The sequence below is a fragment of the Mus musculus genome, chromosome 11, assembly GCF_000001635.26.
Source record: "Mus musculus strain C57BL/6J chromosome 11, GRCm38.p6 C57BL/6J".
Classification (NCBI taxonomy): Eukaryota; Metazoa; Chordata; class Mammalia; order Rodentia; family Muridae; genus Mus; species Mus musculus.
Genome location: NC_000077.6, coordinates 74135489 through 74160726, shown reverse-complemented (window position 1 = coordinate 74160726; position 25238 = coordinate 74135489). Strand labels below are relative to the sequence as shown.

The following is a 25238-nucleotide window of genomic DNA, read 5'->3' as shown; positions in this document are numbered from 1 at the left end:
TGAGAAAGCCTTTGACAAAATCCAACACCCATTCATGATAAAAGTCATGGAAAGATCAGGAATTCAAGGCCCATACCTAAACATAATAAAAGAATTGTACAGCAAAGCAGTAACCAATATCAAATTTAATGGAGAGAAACTCGAATCAATTGCAATAAAATAAGGGACTAGACAAGGCTGCCCGCTTTCTCCTTACCTATTCAATATATTACTTGAAGTCATAGCCAGAGCAATTCGACAACAAAAGGAGATAAAGGGGATAAAAATTGGAAAGGAAGAAGTCAAAATATCACTTTTTGCAGATGATATGATAGTATATATAAGTGACCCTAAAAATTCCACCAGAGAACTCCTAAACCTGATAAACAGCTTCAGTGCAGTAGCTGAATATAGAATTAACTCAAACAAATTAGTGTCCTTTCCCTACACAAATGATAAACAGGATGAGAAAGAAATTGCGGAAACAAACTCTTCACAATAGTCACAAAGAATATAAAATACTTTGGTGTGACTCTAACTAAGGAAGTGAAAGATCTGTATGGCAAGAAGTTCAAGTCTCTGAAGAAATAAATCAAACACATCTCAGAAGATAGAAAGATCTCCCATGCTCATGGATTGGCAGGATTAATATTGTTGAAATGGCTATCCTGCTGAAAGCAATCTACAGATTCAATGCAATCCCCATCAAAATTCCAACTCAATTCTTCACAGTGTTAGAAAGGGCAATTTTCAAATTAATCTGGAATAACAAATACTTAGGATAGCAAAATCTGTTCTCAGCAATAAAAGAACCTCTGGTGAAATCACCATTCCTGACCTGAAACTGTACTACAGATAAAAACTGCATGGTACTGGTACAGTGACAGACACGTAGATCAGTGGAAAAGAATTCAAGACCCAGAAATGAACCCACACACCTATGGTCACTTGATCTTTGACAAGGGAGCTAAAACCATCCAGTGGAAAAAAGACAGCATTTTCAACAAACTGTGCTGACACCACTGTTGGTTATCATGTAGAAGAATGTGAATTGATCCATTGTTATCTCCTTGTACAAAGCTCAAGTCTAAGTGGATCAAAGAACTTCACATAAAACCAGAGACACTGAAATTTATAGAGGAGAAAGTGGGGAAAAGCCTCGAAGATATGGGCACAGGGGAAAAATTTCTGAACAGAACACCAATGACTTGCGTTTTAAGATCAAAAATCGACAAATGGGACTTCACAAAATTCCAAAGCTTCTGTAAGGCAAAAGATACTGTCAATAAGACAAAAAGGCCACCAACAGATTGGGAAAGGATATTTATCAATCCTAAATCAGATAGGGGACTAATATCCAATATATAGAAAGAGCTCAAGAAGATGATCTCCAGAAATTCAAATAACCCCACTAAAAACGGGGCACGGAGCTAAACAAAGAATTCTCAACTGAGGAATACCAATGGGCCGAGAAGCACCTGAAAAAATGTTCAGCATCCTAAATCATTAGGGAAATGCAAATCAAAACAACCCTGAGATTCCACCTCACACAAGCCAGATTGGCTAGGATCAAAAATTCAGGTGACAGCAGATGCTGGCCAGGATGTGGAGAAAGAGGAGCACTCTTCCATTGCTGGTGGGATTGCAAGCTTGTACAACCACTCTGGAAATCAGTCTGGCAGTTCCTCAGAAAATTGGACATAGTACTACTGGAAGATCCAGCAATACCTCTCCTGGACATATATCCAGAAGATGTCCCAACTGGTAATATGGACACATGCTCCACTATGTTCATAGAAGCCTCATTTATAATATCCAGATGCTAGAAAGAACCCATATTTCCTTCAAAAGTGGAATGAATACAGAAAATGTGGTACATTTACACAATGGAGTACTACTCAGCTATTAAAAACAATGAATTAATGAAAGTTTTAGGCAAACGGGTGTATATGAACAATATCATCCTTAGTGAGGTAACCCAATCACAAAAGATATGCACTCACTGATAAGTGGATATTTGCTCAGAAACTTAGAATACCCAAGATACAATTTGCAAAAAGAAGAAAGTCAAGAAGAAGGAAGATCAATGCATGGATACTTTATTTCTAGTAGAATTGGGAACAAAACACCCATAGAAGGAGTTACAGAGACAAAGTTTGGAGCTAAGATGAAAGGATGGACCATCCAGAGACTGCCCCACCTGGGGCTCCATCCCAAAGTCACCCACAAATGCAGACACTATTGCATATACTAGCAATATTTTGCTGAAAGGATCTTGATATAGCTGTCTCTTGTGAGGCTATGCCAGTGCCTGGCAAATACAGAAGTGGATGCTCACTGTCATCTATAGGATGGAACACAGGACCCCCAATGGAGGAGCTAGAGAAAATACCCAAAGAGCTGAAGGGGTCTGCAAACCTATAGGTGGAATAATAATATGAACTAATCAGTACCCCCAGAGGTCATGTCTCTAGCTGCATATGTAGCAGAAGATGGCCTAGTCGGATATCATTGAGAAAAGAGGCCCCTTGGTCTTGAAAACTTTATATGCCCCACTACAGGGGAATGGCAGGGCCAATAAGTGGGGGTGGGTGGATAGGGCAGCAGGGCTTGGGGAGGGCATAGGGAACTTTTGGGATAGCATTTGAAATGTAAATGAAGAAATATCTAATAAAACATTAAAAAATAAAAGATGTGCTTCTTTGTGATAGTGATGCCCGTTGCTCTGTTTTACTTCACTAATGGTGCTATGGTGAGTTACTAGGCAAATTATCTCTTGAAGTATGGCGTGAAGGGCAAGATGGTGATAGGCTGAAGCTCAGTGGTCTCGGAGTCAAATGGGATATGTTTTGCTGTAGTGTTAAATGCTGAGAAGTGATGGTGGAAGAAGTGACCATTCCCTGCACTAGTAGAATAAGAATCTTTCTAGATACATAGAGTAACAGAGCCAAAAATATTAGACTGAGAGAGCCTTCCTTGTTCATTTTACCAAGTACAGGTCAAGAGATGGTAAAAAAAAAATGTGTGAGGTCAAAAAAATTGTGAACAGCAGAGAATTCAATCTGAGAGCATTTTCTAGATCCTTGTACGAAGCTCATTGTGTGTATCCTGAAGTGTGTCTGATGAGTTAAACATAATGAAGTAAGACCCTTGTTTACTCTGTCTTTGGACAGCATTAGTAGGCAGGAATCAGAAGACAGGAATGTGACCCTGGTGTTAGTGACAATCTTTGTTGGACACTTACCCAGTACATCCCCTAACCCTGTTGAATTCCCTCATCTGGCAGACCTTCTCCATGACTTTATAGGTGCCTCTCTGGCTAGAGAAATGGCAGATGTACCCTCAGGCACTCCAGCACTATCAGCAAAATTCTTGATACCTTTTTCTTGGGAGAGAGGATAGACAACAATAATGGCTTCAGGACTGTCAAAAACTAGTTATCACCTTAGCACAAGAATAGTACACCCAAAGAATCCATCTCTGACATACCAATTTTATCCCTCTGAAATCTTTTAACATATTCTTGGCATCTTACCTATTTTTTTGCATTCTTTCTCATATGCTATTCTATCCCTGGAGCCCATGTCAACCTCTGTAATGCTTCTGCTATTTCTTTTCAACCCTTTGATCCTTGATTCCAATCTCTCCTATGTCCACATAGTTTATCTGCATTTCCCAACAAATCCTCTACCTACTGCCTTCATTTATGTCCTCTTTCCAACTCTATCTTAGCCCATTCCTCCAGTCTACCCACCCAAATCATATATAATGGAGAAGCTAACTCATATATTCAGATCAGATGAGAGTGTTAGATGGATTTATGGATTAGAGACGTATCAATGAGATAGTAGCACTTTCAAGAATAGATTAATTCTAAAAAACGTGTAAGGAGGAAGATGCACTTAAGTAATGACTAGATTGGTGGCCAGTTAACAGAAAATGGGATTGAGAATATTTTAGAGTAGAGCCACACTTTTTCACTGACATGATAAGTCATCATAGTGTGATTTGCATTGAAACTTAGATTTACATCTTTCGGATTTAGAGGTGAAGAGTGAGAATTTACAGAGAAATTTAATATTGAGTAGTGTGGCACTTAAAGTTGAGAAATGTGAGGAAGATAATTGAGGGAAGCTCTTTTCCATCATAATGTCTCTATCTTGTGAGTGGAGTTTTGACATGTACAGTCAGGTCTGTGAACTGCATGCAGATACCAGTTACTAGGGAATATGAAACCAGAGTGCAAAATTTCTCTCATTTCCTCTGAATCATATAGAGTTGTATAAGAGGAATGAGCCATTTCTCCTCAAGTTAGGTTGCATACATAGACCAAAGGTATCGAAACTTGAGGAAGAAATAAGACTCCCAAGAGGAACATTTTCTGAGATACTCTGGGAACTCCAGCTAAAGGGAAAATACACTAAGTAAAGGTAGAACCTTCAAAGGGCAAACCTAGGAGGATCCATATATACACCATCATGTAGACATGGGCATGATCTTTGGGCAACAATAATTATCATCCCTTAAATTAAGTTCTAAGATGAAAGAGTTCTGAAAAATTGTTCTAGCATTTGAAACTACTGGAGACCCCTATTCTCAGCTGTTATTTTAAATTAAATATGTGGAAGGGACCTTGAGACCTCTTCAAGCTGCTGGCCGTCTCCCTGTGAGTACCCTCCAGAGGGCAGCCTGCACATCAGGGTTCCTGAGACTGTAGATGAGTGGGTTCAGCATAGGGTTGATGACAGTGTTGAAAATCCCAATAGCTTTGTCCTTATCTGAAAATTTGGTGGAACCCAGTCTCATGTAGTTAAACATGCCTGTGCCATAGAACATGGCAACCACAGTGAGGTGAGAGCTGCATGTGGAGAAAGCTTTCTTTCTGCCTTCAGCAGAGCGAATTCGCAGAACTGCAGCTGCCACATGGATATAAGAGATAAAAATGAGTGCCATAGGGGTTCCTGCCATTATGAAACCCACTCCAAAGAGCAGCAGCTCATTGAGCTGGGTACTGGAGCAGGACAGCTGGAAGAGCTGAGGCAGGTCACAGTAGAAGTGATTGATTACATTTGGGCCACAGAAGTGAAGTGTGGATATGGCTACTGTGTGTGTCAGTGCATTGCTAAAGGCACAAGCCCAGGACATAGCCACCAAGATCCTCTGTATAGTGTAGTTCATTCGGGTGCTGTAAGTGAGGGGCTGGCAGATGGCCAGGAAGCGGTCATAAGCCATGGCTGTCAACAGGAAACAGTCAACCCCAGCCAGCAGATGGAAGAAGAAGAGCTGTGTGAGGCAGTCTCCATATGGAATTGTATGCTTTTGGACCAAGAGCCGAACCAACATGGAGGGAATAGTGACACTGATGCACCCCACATCCATCACTGACAGATTCCCCAGGAAGAAGTACATGGGAGTGTGCAGTTTGGGTTCCACCAAGACAGCTGCCAGGATGCTCAGGTTACCTCCAACTGTTGTCATGTAAGCCAAGAGGAAGAGTATGAAGACAAGTGGCCACAGCTCTGGTGTCTCCACCAAACCCAGAAGAATGAATTCAGTAATAGTGGTTCCATTGATTCTAGGCTTTGTCTGCATGAGTTCCTTTAAAGAAGCATGCAAGGAGGAAAAACCACAGGACCTCTCAGTGAATTGGAGAAATTTAAATCATAGCTATCTGAACACACAAATTGGAACTTTCCCTTTCCTCCATACAAATGATATAATTATATAGTAATCTTAAAAATAAAACAAATAATTAAAAAGTATGCAGTGTTGTTGTTGTGGTATATAACAGTTAAAGGAACTGGGAGTGCTTGACTATCAATATGTTTGTAACGTGTAGCAGGTCAATTGTCTAATAGACACAATTCACTGATTTAAAAAAAACCTTCTTATTTCTAAAGAAAAATAAACCAATTTTGGCTACCTTGGCATAGTAATATTTGCTAGAGTACAAGAGCATGGCAACATTATTGTAACCTACATTAGTGGTCTCATGATATCAGTGCACTACCACACAAATAAATGAATGGCTGAACTTATCAACAAATAAAAATTCTAAATAAAAATAGAAATAAACAACAAAACCCAAACCCTCAAATCCCAAACCATGCATTGGTGGTTAGCAAGAATTATCAAAAGATAATTTATATGAGACCACTATGAATTTGGATAAGCTAGATTTTGAAGGGCTTGAAGCGACTGTGGCACAATTGAGTGAAAAACACGTTTCCTTGCAGTTGTGATGATTCTAGTTAAAGCATGAAGCTCTAGAGACCCACTTGCTCTCAAACACTTTTCAATATGAACTGAAAAATTCATATTTACAATAATAACAATTTTCCTCTTAAAAGTCATACCATGGCACAGAATGATAGCTATTACCTTAATCTCAACCAGCAAGAGAATAGGTGTGTGTAAAGTCACCTACCAGCACCATCCAAGATGTCTGTAGTTCATGGGATCTTGAGAGGACCATCACTGGTAAGGACCATTGCTGCTGCTGAACCTGATCTTGACCTCACTTGAGGAAGACTTACCATCTGCTTCAAGTCTCTACATTGCTAATAACACACTGATCAACATATCTATAAGACCAAGAAAGTCAGAGAAGCTGATGAAGTCCCATCTGGTGACTTAAGGTTAGAGGAAAGCTCATGAATACTCACCTGGTGATCCACAGGAATCAGTGTGATTTCATAGAAGTGATGTGAGAAAACAAGGAACATACAAACTCATTCAGCTTTATGGATGACAACAATTTGCTATATGTATATATAGAGGTCAGCAAGACAAAGAGAGGCGGAGGCATCTTTGTCTTGAGAATTTTCCATCATACTGGTCCCCTCTTGGGGCCTCAGAATTAGTCAGACGGAATGAGGGATGGGTTGGGAACTGATAAGATCATGCCAAAGATAAAAGACCTAATAAACCATCATTTTGAGGCAAGTGGATCTTCACATCACAGTAGGGATCCACAATTTTTCCTCTGTCTTTGTCCTAACCTTCACATTATCTACAGGCACATAGAGGAGATAGGACATAAGCTTAGTTTAACAGACAGGTGCATAAGGGCTGTCTGCTGTCCCAAAGTCTGAACAGTCTGCTGAGCTAGGTCTGAACAGGGTCTTGAGACTGAGAATATAGCTACTTTACATGCCTGCTATAAACAGGATTTGAGGACCCAGCCAGACTGACCTCTAAGCTTGTGGTTGAGGAGAGAAACTGCGTTGGGCCTGGGAATGAAGGAGAAACTCAAGAAAGAAAGCAAGTCAGAGAGGCCCATTGTAACCATAGCAAATCCTCAGGGATAAAATGTGTTTCCACCTAGAACCTTGTTAGGGAATACCAGAGGGACCATGCCTTGAGATTTGTGTAATGATCCTAGGAGAGGCCATGGAATCACTGCGTTTGGCAAAACAGGAAGTTGAGGGAGGTAAAATTGCGCCTAACTGAGGGTTTTAGGCCATGCCCCTTGAGGTTGGTAGCCTTAGCAATAGAGATGAGGAAAGAAAGAACTGAAACAGCTGTGCAATACAATCTTAATACTCTTCAGCTTGTCAGTCTACTGATTATGTATTTAAACCCCAGAGGTAATGCACTGACTGTGAGATGGAGAGACTTGTTTTCCTTTCTTAGCAACTGCTTATCCCCATTGGGCCTCAGCTTTATTATTATTATTATTATTATTATTATTATTATTATTATTATTATTATCATTATTTACTCTGTGAATGTGCATGATATCCTTTTTTTAGATTTTCCATGACAATTCCATTCAGCAATACCCACAGATTTCCTTTAAGGGAATGACTAGTACTTTTAGTAACAGTAACAATTAATAGCTTTTATCTCATTTATTGTGCTCATTTACCAAGAACTTTACGTTGGGTTGATTGAATTCCAATCAGTCCTTCCAATGACTCTCTTGTACCTATATTTCTCATGTTTTACAGATTAATGAATTTAATTTCAGAGTGATTCAGTAATTTTCTTATAGCCACACAGTAACCAGAGTACTAGAATTTAAATATACATTTGTAACATTCTAAGGAACATCTAAATCTTAACATCTATTCTACAGGCTCCCACTCCATTTTCTTCTATGAGACCCACCTATCACACAGTGCACATCTAGATCTGTGCATCCCTGTATTTTTTTTTTGTTTATGTCATTTAATATTTATTTTTGGAGACTTTCATACATGAGTCCTGTATTTACACTATTCTCACTGCAATTTCCCCTTCTTTAAACTCCAATTGTGTCCTCCCATATTTTCAGAAATTCATGACATCTTCAAATATCATTATTTGAATATTTAAATACAACTTACAGAGCCAATTTAGTGTTACTTATGTATATATGTGTTTACAGCTGACCACCTGGGATTGGATAAGCAATTAGTTCTCATTCCTAGAAGACACTGCCTCACAACAACATCCTGGTCCTCTATGTCTTATAGTCTTTCTAATTCTCTTTTTTGATGTTTCATGATCTTCAAATATTGGCATTGTATTGTAGAGGTATCAACAGATATTGTCACCCTAAAGTCATTTTTTTCTGCAGTTTGACTAATTGTGGATTTCTGTGATATATAAGTTGTATTTCTGTGATGACCTCTGTCTGCTGTAGAGGGAAGCTTCTTTGATGAGGGGTGAAAGCTAAACTTATTTGTGGATACAATGCTAAGAATTTTAAATGCTGCTGTAAATTCCACTGGTTTAGAAATTGGGCAATAGTAGGCTCTCCTCTAGAGTTCATGACCTTACCAACCTTGTTACATAGTACTAGGCATAAATTCCCTCAGTGGTCAAGAAAAAGGAAGACCAAAGTGTGGGTGCTTTAGTCCTTCTTAGAAAGGGGAACAAAATACTCATGGGAGCAAGTACAGATACAAAGCGTGGATCAGAGACTGAAGGAAAGGCCATCCAGAAGCTGCCCCATCTGGGGATCCATCCTATATACAGTCACCAAACCCAGACAATATTGTGGATGCCAAGAAGTGCTTCCTGAAAGGAGACTGATATAGCTGTCTCCTGAGAGGCTCTGCCAGAACTTGACAAATACAGAGGCAGATGCTCCCAGACAACTATTAGACTGAGCTCAGGGTCTCCAATGGAGGAGTTAAAGAAAGGACTGAAGGAGCTGACGGGGTTTGCAACCCCACAGGAAGAACAATATCAACCAACCAGATCCCACAGAGCTCCAAGGGACTAAATCACTAACCAAGGAGTACACATGTGTGGGGCATTAGTCTATAGACAGTCTGCTCTCCAGTCAAGCTGAGGTCTGAACCCTGGAGTGGTGATAATTCACCTACATGGGATGGTAGGCATTCCCTCATGTTTCCTGGAACTCAAGGCTTCTGTCAAAGTTACCGCCTCCACATCCCCCACAGAAGAAGTGTGGCTGGTTGTCATGTAGATAATGTCCCAAGCTTCTGACCTTCAGGCTAGACTCCTCCCAGTTACCTAGCAACAATAAAGATAACAGAACACCATAAGAGGGGCTGCTTGGCCCCACCTCACTCTCTAACCTCTCCTCATACTCTCCTCTTGCTCTCTTGCTCTCTCTCCCTCTTGCTCTCTCCCTCTTACTCTAGCCATTCTTCTCTCTCTCCTTTTCCCCTTCTCTCCTCTTGGCCATGACCAGTCTCTTTCTCTCTCCCTTTTACCTTCTCTCTTTCTCCCTGCCTTTCTATAATAAAGCTCTAAAACCATAGGCTGTCTCTGTTCACCAAGACCTGCTGTGCATGGATGATGGGATAGGCTTTCCTCTAATAGGCTGTTTTTAATCTCCTGTTGGAAGGCCTTCCTGTGCTCCAGTCAAGGTCTGGACTAAGGACTCTGGCCTGTGTGGGAACCTTTCCCTCAGCCCTCTCTCCCATAACCACAGGGCTGAGGGTGTTGCCCCGGGACCCCTGATTTCAGGGGCTGCCCCTGTCCACCCCCTGTCGAGTGGGGTCAGTGTCTTAGATGCCAACCCAGGGCCAAGTGGAAAGTATCTGGCAGCCTTCCCATGTCTGCCTGCCCAGAGCATAGAAGGAACTCTGGCCAGATGTGGGCTCTCTTCCTGCCCCTCTTTCCCTTACCCTTCTTAGTTCCCAACACCCATGGAGGGACCCATGGCTCCATCTGCATATGTAGCAGAAAATGGTCTTGCCAGGTATCAATGTGAGTTGAGGCCCCTGGTCTTGTGAAGGCTAGATGCCTCAGTGCAGGGGAATTCGAAGGTGGGGAGGCAGGAGTGGGCTGGTAGGGGGAGGGTGAATGGGGTTTTGGGGGGTGGGGATACCGGGAAAGGGGATAACATTTGAAATGTAAATAAAGAAAAATCCAATAAAAATACAAAAGAGAAAAAAAATTCCCTCAGTGGGTCGTAAGAACAATTATACAGTTGTTGGTTTCCTCCAAGATGTCACTACTGCACTCTTGGGTGTGTCTTGCCATTCTTACTATTGTTCAGGTTCATTGGCTTTATATCTGAGTAGTAACTCTGATTGCTTTCTTTCTTGCAAAGCACCTTTGGATACCATTAGTAGTTCTGATATTTGAGATGATCTCTGTATCACTTGCAGAACTTCCCCTCACCCCTGTTCTTTCCTGCAGCTAAGACAGGGATCCCCACCCCTCCCTAGCCATTCAGAGAGAACCGATCTGGTGCCAGAATATTGCTATATCTGTCTTCATAGAGGTACTCCCTAATGACACCCCTTCCCTTGGGATCAACAGATGCTGGCTTGAGAATAGACAAACGGCAACCTCCCTTGGCCTCCATGTCACCGAGGCTGTCACTGTCACTGATGGATGGCTAAGCACTTCCCAGGGCAGCTGGTATCTGTCCTTGGGAAGAGCGAATACCAAACATCCTTGCTGAGATAAAGGTCCTTTGTTTGGGCCATGAGAGGAGGGTAGTCAAGCATCTACAGACAGCTGTGGCTAATTGTAAAAACACACTAGTTCCTGATAGCCCCATAAAGTTACTTCCTAGGTCAGAAGAGTTCTCTCTCCCAGTTGCAAGATTCTGCCCCACAGCTTGAACAAATGATGTCGATGTCATGTTTGAAAGATGACTTTCCTTGTCACCTCCCCCTGTCACCCTAAAATCCAAAAGAATTCCTGATTATGCTTGTATAAATAATGCCAAAACCTCTAGGGGCAGGGTTGCACTCCTGTCCTGTGCAGTAGGAAGGTTTGTGATCCGAGTCTGACTCAAATTAATAAAGACTCTTGTTTCTCTACATCCGGTCCGAGGTTCTTAGAGTTCTCCTAGGGATCCCATGGTGACCCGGACACAACAGAACAATGTTCCAGAATTAAGCTCAAGGCATCCAAATCCCAGTAATATAATAGCAACCTGTGATTTATCTCTGTGGCAGATGTGGAACTTTCAGTTACCTCTCAACCACCATATCTTCTTACATGACACTATTCTTCCTGTCATGAAGATAATGAAATGAACCTCTGATTAAACAGCCCCAATAAAACATATTCCTTTAAGAGATTTACTATGGTCTGTGGGCCTGGTTACCAGAGCTTGTCCACAGAAATCTCTGGCCAGGCCTGGTGTGAGGGTTTCTGTGAAGGGAATCAAGTATAGGCAAGGAGACCAAGTCTCTGCCATGCCTTCCAGGTCACTCGGGCATATAATCTTTGCAAGATCAAGGGCTTTTCCTCCCATTGATAGCCAACTAGGCCAAACTCTGCTACATATGCAACTAGAGACACAAGCTCTGGGGGCAGGGTACTGGTTAGTTCATATTGTTGTTCCTCCTATAGGGCTGCAGAGCCCTTTAGCTTGAGTTTTAAGGTTGGTGATCATTCTGCCACCATGACTGGTGGATTCCATTCTGCAGCTCCAGTATCTGCAACCTCCATATGTGGAGACATCCTGTAGACATTCACCCGTGTTTCAGTAAGGAAAGCAGAGAAAAGGGCTGGGTGTAGTGGAGATGGAATCTGGGTGTAGGGGGATCTCAATCCGGGTTTGACATCCTTCAAGTGGACAGCTGGGCCCCTATAACTTTGTTGTGACCATTGTAGGTTTCCCTAGCATAGAATCTCCAATGGTAGGTGTTGGGAAGGTTAAAGGAGAAGCTTGGCAGCAGCACAGGTAGCATGAGAATGACAAAAACAGCCAAGAGAATAGAGGAGATGAGGGCTTGTGAAGGGCATATGGCCTGGGCAGCAGTCACCAGGTCATGGATGTCCTTCTAGTAGATCTTGTCCTTCTGGGTGTGGTGTTTCCTCTGCCTCTTCCTCTTGATCTGTCAGTGAGAGATGGGACATCTTCTTGGTTGGTGGGGTGGTGTCAGACATTTCTGGCAGGAACCCAGATAGGCTTAGGCTGGTCCTGTGGAAAGACACAAGTGAAACCCCTTCCGGTTGTAAGGAGGGGGTCTGGTCCCTTCCAAATTCTGTCCCAAAGATCTCACCATCATACTAGGATGGGAGGGCTAATTTTGGTATGAGACAATGGAGGGAGATAGGAGGATGTTTGGAGTTTTTGTAGACGTTAAATATGTTTAGGGTAATCAGAGCCATACATTGGGGGCTAGGTGGTTGCCTTTTGTTTTAGAAGTTGGGCTTTTAGGGTTTGATGTGTTCTTTCTATTATTCCTTGTCCCTGGGGGTTGTGGGGAATTCCCAGATGATGGACAATCTCCCAGTGTGTGCAGGTTTTGAATTGAGAGCTAGTGAAGGTAGGGCCATTATCAGTTTTTATCTGTTGAGTAATGCCCATGATGGCCAAGGTGGAGGGCATATGATGAATCAGTCTTTTTGAGTTTTCACCTGTTTGGGCTGTATCCCATATAAAACACAAGTACATATCTATGGTGACAAAAGCATATTTCTGTCTACCAAATTGGGGAATATGGGTGACATCAATTTGCCATAAGGCATTGGACTTAAGGCCTTGGGGGTTGGTACCCAACATCTGTAAAGCTGGGGTGGTAATGAGGGATGCACAAGAGGAGCATTTCTTTATTTTCCCCAGGGGAGCAAATTGACAGCATATACACTGTCTGAAAAAAGTTAAGGGGGCTCTTGACTTCTTTTAGAGCTAGATAGGTGGCATATAATTCTTTATATTGGGGGGAGTGACTGGATAGCTCTTTGAATTGGAGGATAGGGGGTTCATATTCAGGGAAGAAGTATATTACTGCTGCAACTCCCCCCTTTCCCCATCAGTAAATATTGAGGGGGCTTTTGCTATGGGCCCTTTTGAAAATAGTTTAGGGGGCAGCAATCACAGCAGAGGGAGGGCAGAGGCTCATTTTTCATCAGGATAATGGTTGTCAATTTGTCCTGGGACTCCTATTAAGCTGACAGTAAAGCAGGAGTGATTATTGATTAGCCACTGAATGTCAGAAAGGGAGAAAGGGATGACAAGAATGTCAGGTTCTTTCTCTAGGGTTTTCAGGGCTCTATCCCTGCCATTTTTTATCATGCTACCTCATTTAAAATTCGGGGTGTACCACCCATCATGGTGTGGAGCCATTCCAGCACCTCTTGAGGTTGGAAAAAGGCTCCTACAAGTGTAGGGGATGAGTTAAAGATGAGGATCTATATAGGTTTTGTTGGGTCATACCTAGCAAGAGCCATATTTTTTAGGGCTGCATTAATAGAATTTAGAGCTTAGACTGCCTTTGGGGACAGTGTTCTCAGGGAGGATGGACTTTTGTCTCCTTTCAGGAGGTTAAAGAGGGGTTGAAGGGTGCTTGTAGGAAGGAGGAGCCAGGGCCGAAGCCAATTGAGGTTACCCAGAAAGCTCTGGAGGGAGGCAAGAGTTAATTTTTGAGGGAAGGATAGGGTGGGTTTGAGGGGATGTACTGAGTTAAGGGAAGTCTCTGTTCTTAAAAAAGCAATGGGCAGAATATGTTGGATTTTGTGAAGAGCTATTTTGAATCTTAGGGAAGATAGGGAGGGTATTGGCTGGTCCTTAAGTTGGGAGGGGGAGGTGGAAGATTCTCTCCAAACTAAAATATCATCCATAGAATGATAAATATTGAGTCATTTGTCTAAATAAGGTTTCATTACAGTGGCTACAGCCTCCTGACAAATGGTTGGGAGTGTTAGACATTCCCCGTGGGAGAACAATCCATTCACATCGTGAGGATGGGCCAGAGTTGTTAATGGAGGTTACTGAGAATGCATAGCGTTTGCAGTCTTGGGGTGGAGGAGGATGGGGAAAAAAAGCAGTCTTTTATGTCTATTGCTAACAGGGGAACATTGGCAGGGATAGCTGAGTTGTAGGGTAGCCCTCTTTGTGGGTAGCCCCAGACTCACATTGTTTTGTTAATTGCCCTCAGATCTTGTAATAATCTCCATTCCCCTGAGAAAGTTTTTATGCAAACACAGGGGTATTCCATGGACTGTGAGAGGGGAAGAGGTGTTGCAACAACATCTGTGTGAGGGTTCTGAGCTTCTCCCTTGATAGAGGCCACTGTGTGACCCAGATGGCTTCATCAGAAAGTCAATCAAGACAGGTAGTACTAATTCTGAGTACCCTAGAATTGGGGGTGATTTGGAGGAGGGTTTTTAGGGTCTCCTTGGGTATTATCTTTATAAATAATGTCTTCTATTGTAATGTGGCCTCTTTCTGGTTGGGTGGTAAGAACCATCTCTAAGGCTTGTAAAATATTTCTTCTTAGAAGATTGGTGGCTACTTGAGCCACTAGGGGGCATATAAGGCCACTAGCCCCATCCAGGTCTTCCCATTTGTAAGCCTGTTTAGTGATGAATGTGTGAGAGGTACCCCATATACCTATGAGCTGGGGACCAAAGATCAGTTGCCAATCATGTGGGATCTTTTGCTGCCTTAAAATTGTTCTATCTGCTCCAGTATCAATAAGGCACTTAAATGCTTTATTGTCTATCTTAATGGTTAATTTTGGATGGGAACCTTCTGAGATGTTGGATACCCACAAGGCTTTTATAGGAGTAGTTGTCCCTCTTACTGTCAGGGCTGAAGGATGCCCCATCTGACGTTTAAAGGCTCCAATGGCTTACCATCCATCCTTATCATATACACCGGTACAGTATCTCCTTCAATGGAAACCTTCTCTGCAACAGGGGCAGATTTTCTTACTTCGATTAGAATCTGCTCGGGGGTGGGTGGGTGAGGAGGGAATCAATTCCTGACACTATTATTGATGCTATTATGTGTTTACAGATGGGGACCTGACATGGCTGACCTTTGAGAGGCTTCACCAGCAGCTGAGTGAGATAGATGCTTATACTTATACCCAACCACTGGATTGAAGTTGGGAACCCCTATGGAGTAATTAGGGGAAGGATTGAAGGAGCTGAAGGGGAGGGCAACACAATAAGAAGACTAGCAATTTCAACAAACCTGGACCCTTGGGAGTTCTCAGAGACTAAGCCACCAACCAGGCAGGATTCATCAGCTGGTCCAAGACCTCTAGCACATATAGCAGAGAATTGCCGGGTCTGGCCTCTGTGGGAGAAGACACACTTAATCCTCCACAGATCTGAAGCCTCAGGGAAGGGGAATACCCGGGGGGAATAAGGGGAGCATCCTCTCATAAGCAAGGGGAAGGAGGAGGGGTAATGGAGTGAAGAGCTGTGAGTGGTCTGGGAGGGGTAGTAACAGCTAGAATGCAAACAAATAAAACAATTAATTAAAAAAATAACACTGAGAATTTCAAGTGTTGCAAAGCAATGAACCCTGGCATTTACATAATGAGCCCAAATGTAAGTAAGTCCTAATTCACATAACCTCAGCTCAGCAAATGTGCCTCCTATATACATACAAGAAACATACAGGGATGCAGCTGTCATAAAGGAGACACAGAAAGAAGGAATAGTAAATAAGAGAATATTGTTCACTTCTTATGAGTGAATTTTAAAGAGTTATATTGAAATATAGCAATAGTATATGTTGTGAGTGTTATTATCAACATCAGAATAGTTGCTGTGTTATTCAGGGCAGGAAAAGAAGCTTTTGTATGAGAACAAAATGAAAAAAAATGTGCCTGCAATATTTGTTTAATGCAATCAGCAAGCTGGATCAAGCAAATTCATATAAACTGTATTAAATCAATATGATGGACTTTTATCCTTTTAGTCTTTATATTTTAAGCACTACCCTTAAAACAAAGATTGTACATGAAATAGGCACCATAGATTTGAGACTAATTTAATTTAGAGTATGACCATGAATCTCGTAGCTCAAGACCATATTTCTGGGAGCTAATGGATAGAGGAAGTATTCTTTGTAGAGAGGTGGAGGTTGAAGAGATTTATTCATAGTGGAAGTTGGATCCAGGGGCCCATCTCATGTCAAGTGAGACAGAGCCAATGGAAGAAAGATCAGGGCAAGAAGAAGAAGAAGAAGAAGCAGAGTAGCCTGGATGATCCTTTTTAACATTATTTAATTATCGGAAGTTCCTCTCCAGGTTATGAATTTCCTTAAAAAACAAAACAAAACAAAACAAAACAAAACAAAACAAAACAAAAACCTTTCTTCAACTCAGAATTCACACCATTTACTATGTCAGATTTTTGTTACATTTCAGAAGTAGTTCAGTTACAGCACCTTTGCATATTCCTTACAAACAATGGGATGGTTATGACCTGTTCCTCAAAAATGCCATCCCCAGATAACATCCCATCCATCCACTTTCCTCTCTTACACCTACCGAGTGGAGAAACCATGAAAAGTCAGGACTAGAACTCTTGATACCTGATTCGACCTGGACCCTTCACACTCTTCAGCAAAAGTCCGAATTGTCCATGGAGGTCTTCCCAAAACTTTCTCACCCTCCTCCAACTCTCTGTGACAGCCATCTGAGCACTGTTCCAGAGGCTTGAACCTTACTTCCCTGTACGTTGAGAATCCTCAGCCTGTCAAATGAACATTTCTCAACACTTTCTGGTGCATATAAGTTCCATGTGGTCTGCAATCCTATAGGTGGAACAACAATATGAACTAATCAGTACCCCCAGAACTCGTGTCTCTAGCTGCATATGTAGCAGAAGATGGCCTAGTTGGCCATAATTGGAAAGAGAGGCCCCTTGGTCTAGCAACCTTTATATGCCCCAGTACAGGGGAAAGCCAGGGCCAAGAAGTGGGAGTGAGTGGGTTGGGGAGCAGGGTGGGGGAAGGGTATAGGGGACTTTTGGGATAGCATTTGAAATGTAAATGAAGAAAATATCTAATAAAAAACAAATAATGAAAAGAAAAGTTCCATGTGTCTACATCTGTCTTATTACTCATAAAACAGCATCTATGTGTCAGGTCAGTCCTTCTATTTTGGGGTATTTTCTTAGATACTTTGCTATATGAACTCCCCAATCCTCCCTAATCTCTGCAGCTCAACAGTATGTCTTTCCTGCTGACTGGCAATCACATTGCTTTTTACTCCAGCCTGGCTGTCCTGGAACACAGTATGTGGACCAGGCTAGCCTCAAACTCACAGAAATCCACTTCTCTCTGCCTCCCAAGTGCTGAGATTAAAGCAGCATGCTACTTTGCCCATCCCACAGTTCATATATTTAATTGGTGCCCAGATGACTGAACCTGGATTCCTGAGGCTGCTACAGATGGAGCATCTCCCTCTAAACTCCATTTACAGAAACAAATGAAAGTTTTAAAATGCGATGACCAAATCGGGGTTTGTGGAAGTTTGTGTAGGACAATGCTATGCTTCTTCTTGGAGAACTGCTTCAAGTGTATCACCAAACACACGGTGACAAAATTATTGTAAGAATCAGCAGATTAAATTCCCTCAGGTTAAAGTCCAAGAGGATGTACAGAGCTGGGGTATTTGGTGGTTGTGGCATTTAGAAGCTGTGAAAAAAACAATAAGAAAGCTCAGTATCAGGTGGTTCTTCTTGATGTCCTAGGAATTAATGCAGAGAAACCACACACTGATAGCAGTCCACTTTGAATGACCATATTGGAGCACACAAGGCAAACCAATAACCCCCCTGGGCCCTTGGAAGGCCATTAGTTTCTCTTTAGAGACAAACAGGCTGCAAACCTAACAGGATCTGATTGTGAGGCTCTAAGTTTACAACACATTTCAGTGCTCAGTCTTCCTAGTGTCATAATTAGAGAAGGGAACAGGGAGTGGGGATGGTCATGGGACTCTGACCCAAGAGTCCAGGATAGTTGACTCTGTTAGTCTTCCTATGGAGTCTCTGTTCTCTTTGGGTCTCTCAATTCTTTCCCCAAGAGTTCTCTTTAATAGTTTTCTGTCTTTGCTGTTATATTTGGGCTAGTCAGGTGAGCTGGGGGTAAAGGGTTGTCACTATGTACCCCTTTCTCACCTGTTAGTCTGTAGTCAACAATACCATAACAATAGTAGCTTTCTTGTCTTTTACAGTCAGCGGAAGCATGGATCATGGACTTCCACATGGTTACCAGGATGAGCATATGCCATGTACCTCAGCATGATCTCCAGTGGCAGTACAGACCACAGATATCAACTCAGCCCTCTGCTGCTATATGGGCCACAGACACCATCATAGCTCTCAGCAGCATCTCAGGACAAGTGCAGCACCCATGGTCTCAGATGACAGCGTGGGTCACTCACATCAATACTGCCCTTGGGTGGCAGCACAGCACAGAGACATCAACACGGGTTCAGGCTGCAACACAGACCATGGACACCAGCAAGCCTCCAGTGGTAAAGTGCCACGAATAACAACACAGACCCTGGCTGCGTTAAGATCTAAGATCCCCAAAGCTGGGCCTCCGCTCAAGTTCCGGGATGAGCTGGCCAGCACCCCAATGACTCTAGAGGAAACCACACCTGATGCAAACTGCAAGAGGTTTTATTATCAGCTAGCTGAGGACGAACTCCTCACACAGCACAGGGCAGGGGAGTTCAACCCTGAGTGGTAACAGTAGGGGGCTTTTAACAGCTAGCTGAGGGATTGGAAGGAGTTGGGAGGAGAGTTCTTCTCTGCTGGATGTCCTTGGTAAAATTACAATTATCACATCTCTGGCTGTAAGGCTCACAAAAAGGCTTTTTGTGGCTATAGAGAACAAAGAGCTTCTTTCTGGCTGTATTTTTAGAGATCAGGGAAAACAAGCTTGGGGAATGTCCAGGGGCTTTACCTTCTAGGGAGAAACACTCTAAGTCGGGGTCTCACAAGATCACAAACCCAGACATGGCCCTATGCAGCAACACTGACTTGGACATCAACATGGCTTCAGGTGGCATTGCAGGACATACATAATATGACCTCCAGTGGCAACAAGGCCCATGGGCACATAAATAGTGTGACCTTAGGTATTGGCTCAGATCAAGGATGTCCATATGGCCTTCAGTGGTAACTCTGGCCAGGGACATCAACATGGCTCCTGTTGTCTTTGGACCATGGAAATCCACATTAAACCCAGGCTTCAACACAGCCTGAGACAGTGAACTACAGATACCTAAGTGGCCTCCTGGGGGCAGCATTGGAAGATAGAGATCTTTTGAGGAGGTTCAGTTCAGAAAATGAACTATTCTTTTTCTTGGACATCCTGTTATTGCTCAAAACCAGAGTGATTGTGCAACTGAACAGTGTGTTCTGCTGTGTCAGAGTGCAAGCTCCAGGATGCTGCAAACTACCTCACTGTTGGCTCCACTCAGCAACAGCCTGTAACCATCTACTGCATACTCATCCACCACAGCCTTCTCTCACATCTATCACCACCTTAGCATCTTTAGTTCTGCCTTTTTCTACCACTCCCTCCCCATTCTGTTCCTCAGTCTTTCCCATCTCTCCACTGGAAACTGTGGTGTGTCACATAGTATAATATTTTAATGTTCAGACAGCTTCACATGCAAATATTCATTGTTAGGAATTGTTGGTCTGCTTCAAGGTTTCTGGTTTTTGGAGCTCCAAAAATACTGGATCATTGCTGAGACTTGTCTCAGATATTTTGCTGTTGCCCAGATAAGGGTGATGTTGAAATTAAGCAGGGTGTTTGGGGACTGGTTCTGTCTAAGCTCCTGACTGCCACACACCTTCCTGCCCTTGATGTCTGCCATCACAAGGCTCACCAGGCTCTACTTTTGTGCATCTCACATCAGGACAAACAATAGGGACTGCTGCCGCAGTCTAACCTCTATTGGGTCTCCTATCTGCGGGGAATGAGTTTCTGTTTGTAGGTGAGCAAGGAGTAGGCAAGAATGGGGTGACAAACAGACAGGACACAAGAATGACTTTTTTTTTTTTTTTGTACAGAAGAAAAACAAGAAAAGCCAGGCAAACATATCTGCCAAGTTACAGGACACAAAACAAAAAGAATGCATAAATCAAAAGTTGGCGGGGACCAGTCCACATTTATCATTTAAAATGGAGCCAAGTGAATGTTCTGATGCAATGCTAGTCTATTGTTAAACCTACCACCAGGGGTTCTTTAGTAAATACCTGATTATGCTATTCCTCTGGGCCTAGAGAAGAAACCTGTACCAGGGGAATTCCCTTCCACTAACTCTTTCATATGACAATCCACCTATTTGCTAGGTCATTGTGTATTCCTGTGTTTGGGTGTGACTCAACTATTGTCCTAAGTAATTACTATGCAGACTAGCCCTGAGCTTTCCTAGATCTGTACTTTGTAATGCCTGATTATTTTCACTGTCTCTACTAGAAGTGAATTTGAATGTTACTGAATAGGTAACATTCTCACTGAATTCCAAGCTCACCCTTGGCCTAAAGGATTTTCTAGGAACCATTGGAACGCTGGTGGAGGCTTATCTATGTCAAAAATCAATCCTTAAAGGCACTTATAATAAAACAATACTGAAAGAGAGCACAGGGATCCAAACATCAGACTAACGCAAGGACAGGTTTTGAGTATAGGGCTATGGGAATGCCAACGTTCCAGGAGGCAAAGTTTCCTTGAATCTCTTCACCTCTTGACTGCTTTCAGGCTCTTAGGCCTACCAAGCAGACTGCACTGGAGTGGACGTAGCAGACTGCAGCTATAATGGATTTATGCTGGGTGCTGGTTGGCAGGCCTAGGACTGGCTGTATTCAGTTATGACATGCTTCTGCAGGACTTCCAGGCTGCTGCACCCTAACTTGTCTCCATATCAGCTGCCCCACATCTTGACTCACCAGGAATAACTATGGAGCTTGTAGGTTGTAGGCCAAACCACAGTGCCACATTCTCCATCTCTCACCAGTGCAAGCAGCATAGGCTGCAGCAATAGTAGATCCCCTCCATCCCCTTCTTTCTCCTATGAGTATATAACCTGTGTGGGAAAAATAAAAAATTGTCAGCTTGATCATAAGACTTCTGTCTGTTGTGTTTCTTGTTCCCCCATTTTCTTCCAGGTAGCCCCTCAAGTCCCTGTTTGATTGTCCTGTGGGTCAGGACAAACTGGCATCCAGAATGTGGGGCTTCCAGGGGATCATTGAGGAAGAGAACACCACTCGTAATTGGAGGATAGGCCTACCTGCTCATCTCAGGAAGCGCCATAGAGCAGCTTTGGTTCGGCACAACCCTACTGTCAACCCAACCATGAGACAGTCCAGGAGAGAGAACATAAGCAGCACAGATCTTAGGAGAAATACGGTAAGACATGGGACAAGCATTTTCTAAGCAGTCATTTTTTGTGACAGCGCTCAAGGAGTCACTCTAAACTTGAGGATCTAGGGTCAAGGAAAAGGATTTGAAGAAATTTTTAGATTATGTGGGAGAGATTTGCTCATGGTTCCCCCAAGAGGGAATGACTGATGTAAAGAGATGGTGCAGAGTTGGTGATTGTTTCAGAGATTATTATGAAGCATTTGGACCTACAGAAATACCTGTTATGGCCTTTAACAACTGGTCTCTCGTTAAGAACTTTTTAAAAACCACCCCCGAATGGCTAGATCGCCAATGCTTGGTGTCCGAGGGAGAGTGGTCTTTTAAAGAATCTGTCTCCCATTCTTCTGCTAACCTAGTAATTTATACACCGTCTCCTTCCCCTTTAAGAGAGGAATCTTTGACCGCTTCACCTTCTGTGGCTGATGGCATCACAGATCTTCCCCCTTTACTACTCATTAAGGATATTTCTTTGCCCCCACCTAGGGAGGAAATTAAGATGGCAGGCCTGTATCCTTCCCTTATTGATCTTGATAGTGAAATGCCACCCGCTAATGAAGAGACTCTTGCAGAGGAGGCAGCTTGTTATTGAATCGGAGCACTATTGTGATTCACCCAAAATAGCCACAATTGCCCTAGCTTTGCTCCCCCCGACCCCCACTGAGAGGTGCTGCCACACTCCTGTCTTTCTTTCTGCTGCCACCCTATAGGACTTTAGGTGCAGTGAACTTTAGATTCACCTGCCATGTCCAATGTCTGTTGTCAATTAACTGCTAACGTAGCTTTCCTGTGCCATATGGTAGAGACCCAAAAGGAACAATTAAAACTGCTTAGGGCCCTCTATTCATTAGAGACCAAATGTATGATCTAATACCTTCCCTACAACAATGGCCTCAGGTCTCTCTTAAAACTAAAAAAGGGCAGAAAAAGAAGGCCCTAGCCTTACCCCTCTCCCTAAGGAGTGGAACCATAGTCCTTAGAGAGTCTCTGTCCCCCAAAACTGACTTGGAGAAAAGCCAGACAGCAAGTGAGGAAGAGGAGGAAATAGATGGTGAACTTCAGTCTTCACAGGAGACTGAGGATGCTCCTGTGGCACCCCACCCTGCTATCAATATCGACCACTAGAGTTTAAGATTCTGAAAAAACTTAAAGCGGCAGTGTCTAATTATGTCCCCACTGCTCCCTTCACTTTGGTGCTCCTTGGGTCCTCTGCAGAGGGATGGCTTATTCCTGGGAAATTTTCGAGGCCTGGGCTGCATTTACTGGCGGCAACTTTGTATTATGGAAATCAGAAGTGGCAGAGATGGCAAATGAAATCAAAATTAAAAATCGTGTGCAACTGGACACTGAGTCGTGGACCGCAAGGAGGATTTTGGGTGAGCCACCTTGTAACACCTTGGAGGCCTAGATGCTTTTTTCCTGTGACCTTCTGGCTCAGGTCCACCAGGCTGGCTGCTTAGAAGGGACTGCCCCCTGGTTTGGGCTCATCCACTGCACTCACTAAGGTGCTGCAGGGCCCGGATGAATCTTAAAATTCTTTCATTTGCCACCTGGTGGAGATGGCTGAGTGCTTGTTTGGGGTCCAAGAGCCTGAGAACCCCTTTAGTAAACTAAACAGCTTGCTTTTGGAAATGCCAATCCTATTTGCCAAGATATTTTTAAACATTACTGTTCTAAATCACTGGCAGAGTATGTCTGCCTTTGTGCAGGTGCAGGAACGAGCTACACCATTGGCTTGGCGATTGGTGCTAACTTTCACAAGGTGGCTTAAGTAAGTCTCAAAAACTTGCTTTAATTACAAACAACCTGGCTAGGTCAGTTGGTAGATCATGAGACTCTTAATCTCAGGGTCATGGGTTCAAGCCCCATGTTGGTTTGGCTGCAGACCCAAACTAAAAGGGATGCCCTTTGTTATGGGTATATCTCCCCTCAAGTCCAAGTAAGGTTTTGGCAACCTATTATTCCTTGTCTGCTGCTCTAATTGTTAAAGGAACAAAAGTGTCCAGACAATATTTTGGCAAAGATCCTGATATTAGTAGCCAGTATTTAGTTCCTCCAAATGATACTTGGTGGGTTTGCCTTGATGGCCTCACCCCCTGCTTTTCAGCCAGTACCTTTTCTGCAAAAAATTCTGATTTTTGCATTCTTGTACAATTGGTCCCTTGATTGATTTATTATCATTTAGAAGAGTGTTTTCATTTGTGAGATCAGTCCTCTGATTCCTCCCCTTCACTGGTCTGCCAGCGAAGAGAGCCCCTAACTGCCATCACCTTTTCATCACCATTTCCTCCTAGGCCTTAGTGCTGTGGGTGCAAGGACTGACATCTCCTCATATGCTCTTTCCAAGTCTAGGTATCAAGAACTTAGTGTCACCATTGATAAAGACGTCTGGTGTCTCCAACAGGGTTGTTGCAGGGACTCCTTTATGTTTATGAGACCAGTTGGTCTGTAGCAAATAATCTATATGCCAACATCTGCCACAGACTGACTCCAGACAGAATCTGTACTGGAAAGGATCACCTTACAGATGAGTGTAAGAAAAGCAACAAAATGGCTCCTGAGGCACTGATGAACATTCACCTTACATGATGCCAGGGGAATTCTGAAATGACTTTTGATTTACCCAAGGTGCCTTCAGAATCTCACAGAGTCACATGGGCCCCACTACGAGCCCTCCTGTAAAGCTGTTTTAAGCAGTGACAGCTCCCCCTTGGAACTCCTAATAGTGAAAGTTCTTTCTTACTTAATGAAAAGTTTATTGAGGGAAATTTCTAGGGTGTCTGATGCAGAGGAGGTAGATTGGGCAGTGAACTGTGCTTAGCCAATGCACCCATACTCTTAAACACTACAGAGAATAGGCTTTATGAGAAAGAAGTGGTCAGAGGAAAAGGAATCAGAAAAGGAGCAAAGGCCCCTATGCCACTGTCTTGGCTCTTCCCCTAAGTGGGTTTTTCCTTTCAGGAACATGGTTACACCATGTGTGATGCCACGTTTGAGGTAATGATGGCAAAGGTCCTTTTTCTGCTTTATAAGAATCGAGGAAGGAAATGTGAGCATACACAGCAGGAATAGACATCAAACTAGTCAGGCTTCAGAAAGAAGGGTAAGGAGCTGCATAGACTCAGCTATCCAACTAGAGAGCAGGGAGAGGGGATTGTTATTAGACGCGTTCTCACGCCCGGCCAGGAAGAACACCACAGACCAGAATCTTCTGCGGCAAAACTTTATTGCTTACATCTTCAGGAGCAAGAGTGTAAGAAGCAAGAGAGAGAGAAAACGAAACCCGTCCCTATTAAGGAGAATTATCCTTCGCCTAGGACGTGTCACTCCCTGATTGGCTGCAGCCCATCGGCCGAGTTGACGTCACGGGGAAGGCAGAGCACATGGAGTGGAGAACCACCCTCGGCACATGCGCAGATTATTTGTTTACCACTTAGAACACAGCTGTCAGCGCCATCTTGTAACGGCGAATGTGGGCGCGGCTCCCAACATCTCCCCCTTTCCTTTTAATAAGAGCAAATAGGCCACCCATATTAATGAGAGTGGAGATAGAGGTCAAATCCCCAGTGTGTAGGTAAAGGAGCCATGTACAGGATTAGCTCTTAGGCTCACAGGCTTTTACCCAGAGCAACCCTGACCTGCTCCCGTGTCGTTTTGCCTGGAGAGAAGGACACTTGGACACTCAACCTTCTTGAAAGATGAC

General features: G+C 43.2%; 1 protein-coding gene and 1 non-coding gene across 2 annotated transcripts; one reads left to right on the top strand and one right to left on the bottom strand.

Annotated features, from left to right (window-relative positions):
- Positions 1–4623: 4623 nt before the first annotated feature.
- Olfr402 (olfactory receptor 402) lies at positions 4624–5571 on the bottom strand. Its single transcript, NM_146708.1, has one exon. It carries the CDS (start codon positions 5569–5571, stop codon positions 4624–4626), a length of 948 nt encoding a protein of 315 aa, NP_666919.1.
- Positions 5572–23339: 17768 nt separating this feature from the next.
- Positions 23340–23412, top strand: n-TKctt5. Its single transcript has one exon. It is a non-coding gene; the product is annotated as a tRNA-Lys (tRNA).
- Positions 23413–25238: the final 1826 nt, after the last annotated feature.

Coding starts and splice junctions, on each gene's coding strand:
- Olfr402 (NM_146708.1), bottom strand. CDS start 5,571: ATGCAGACAAAGCCTAGAATCAATGGAACCACTATTACTGAATTCATT.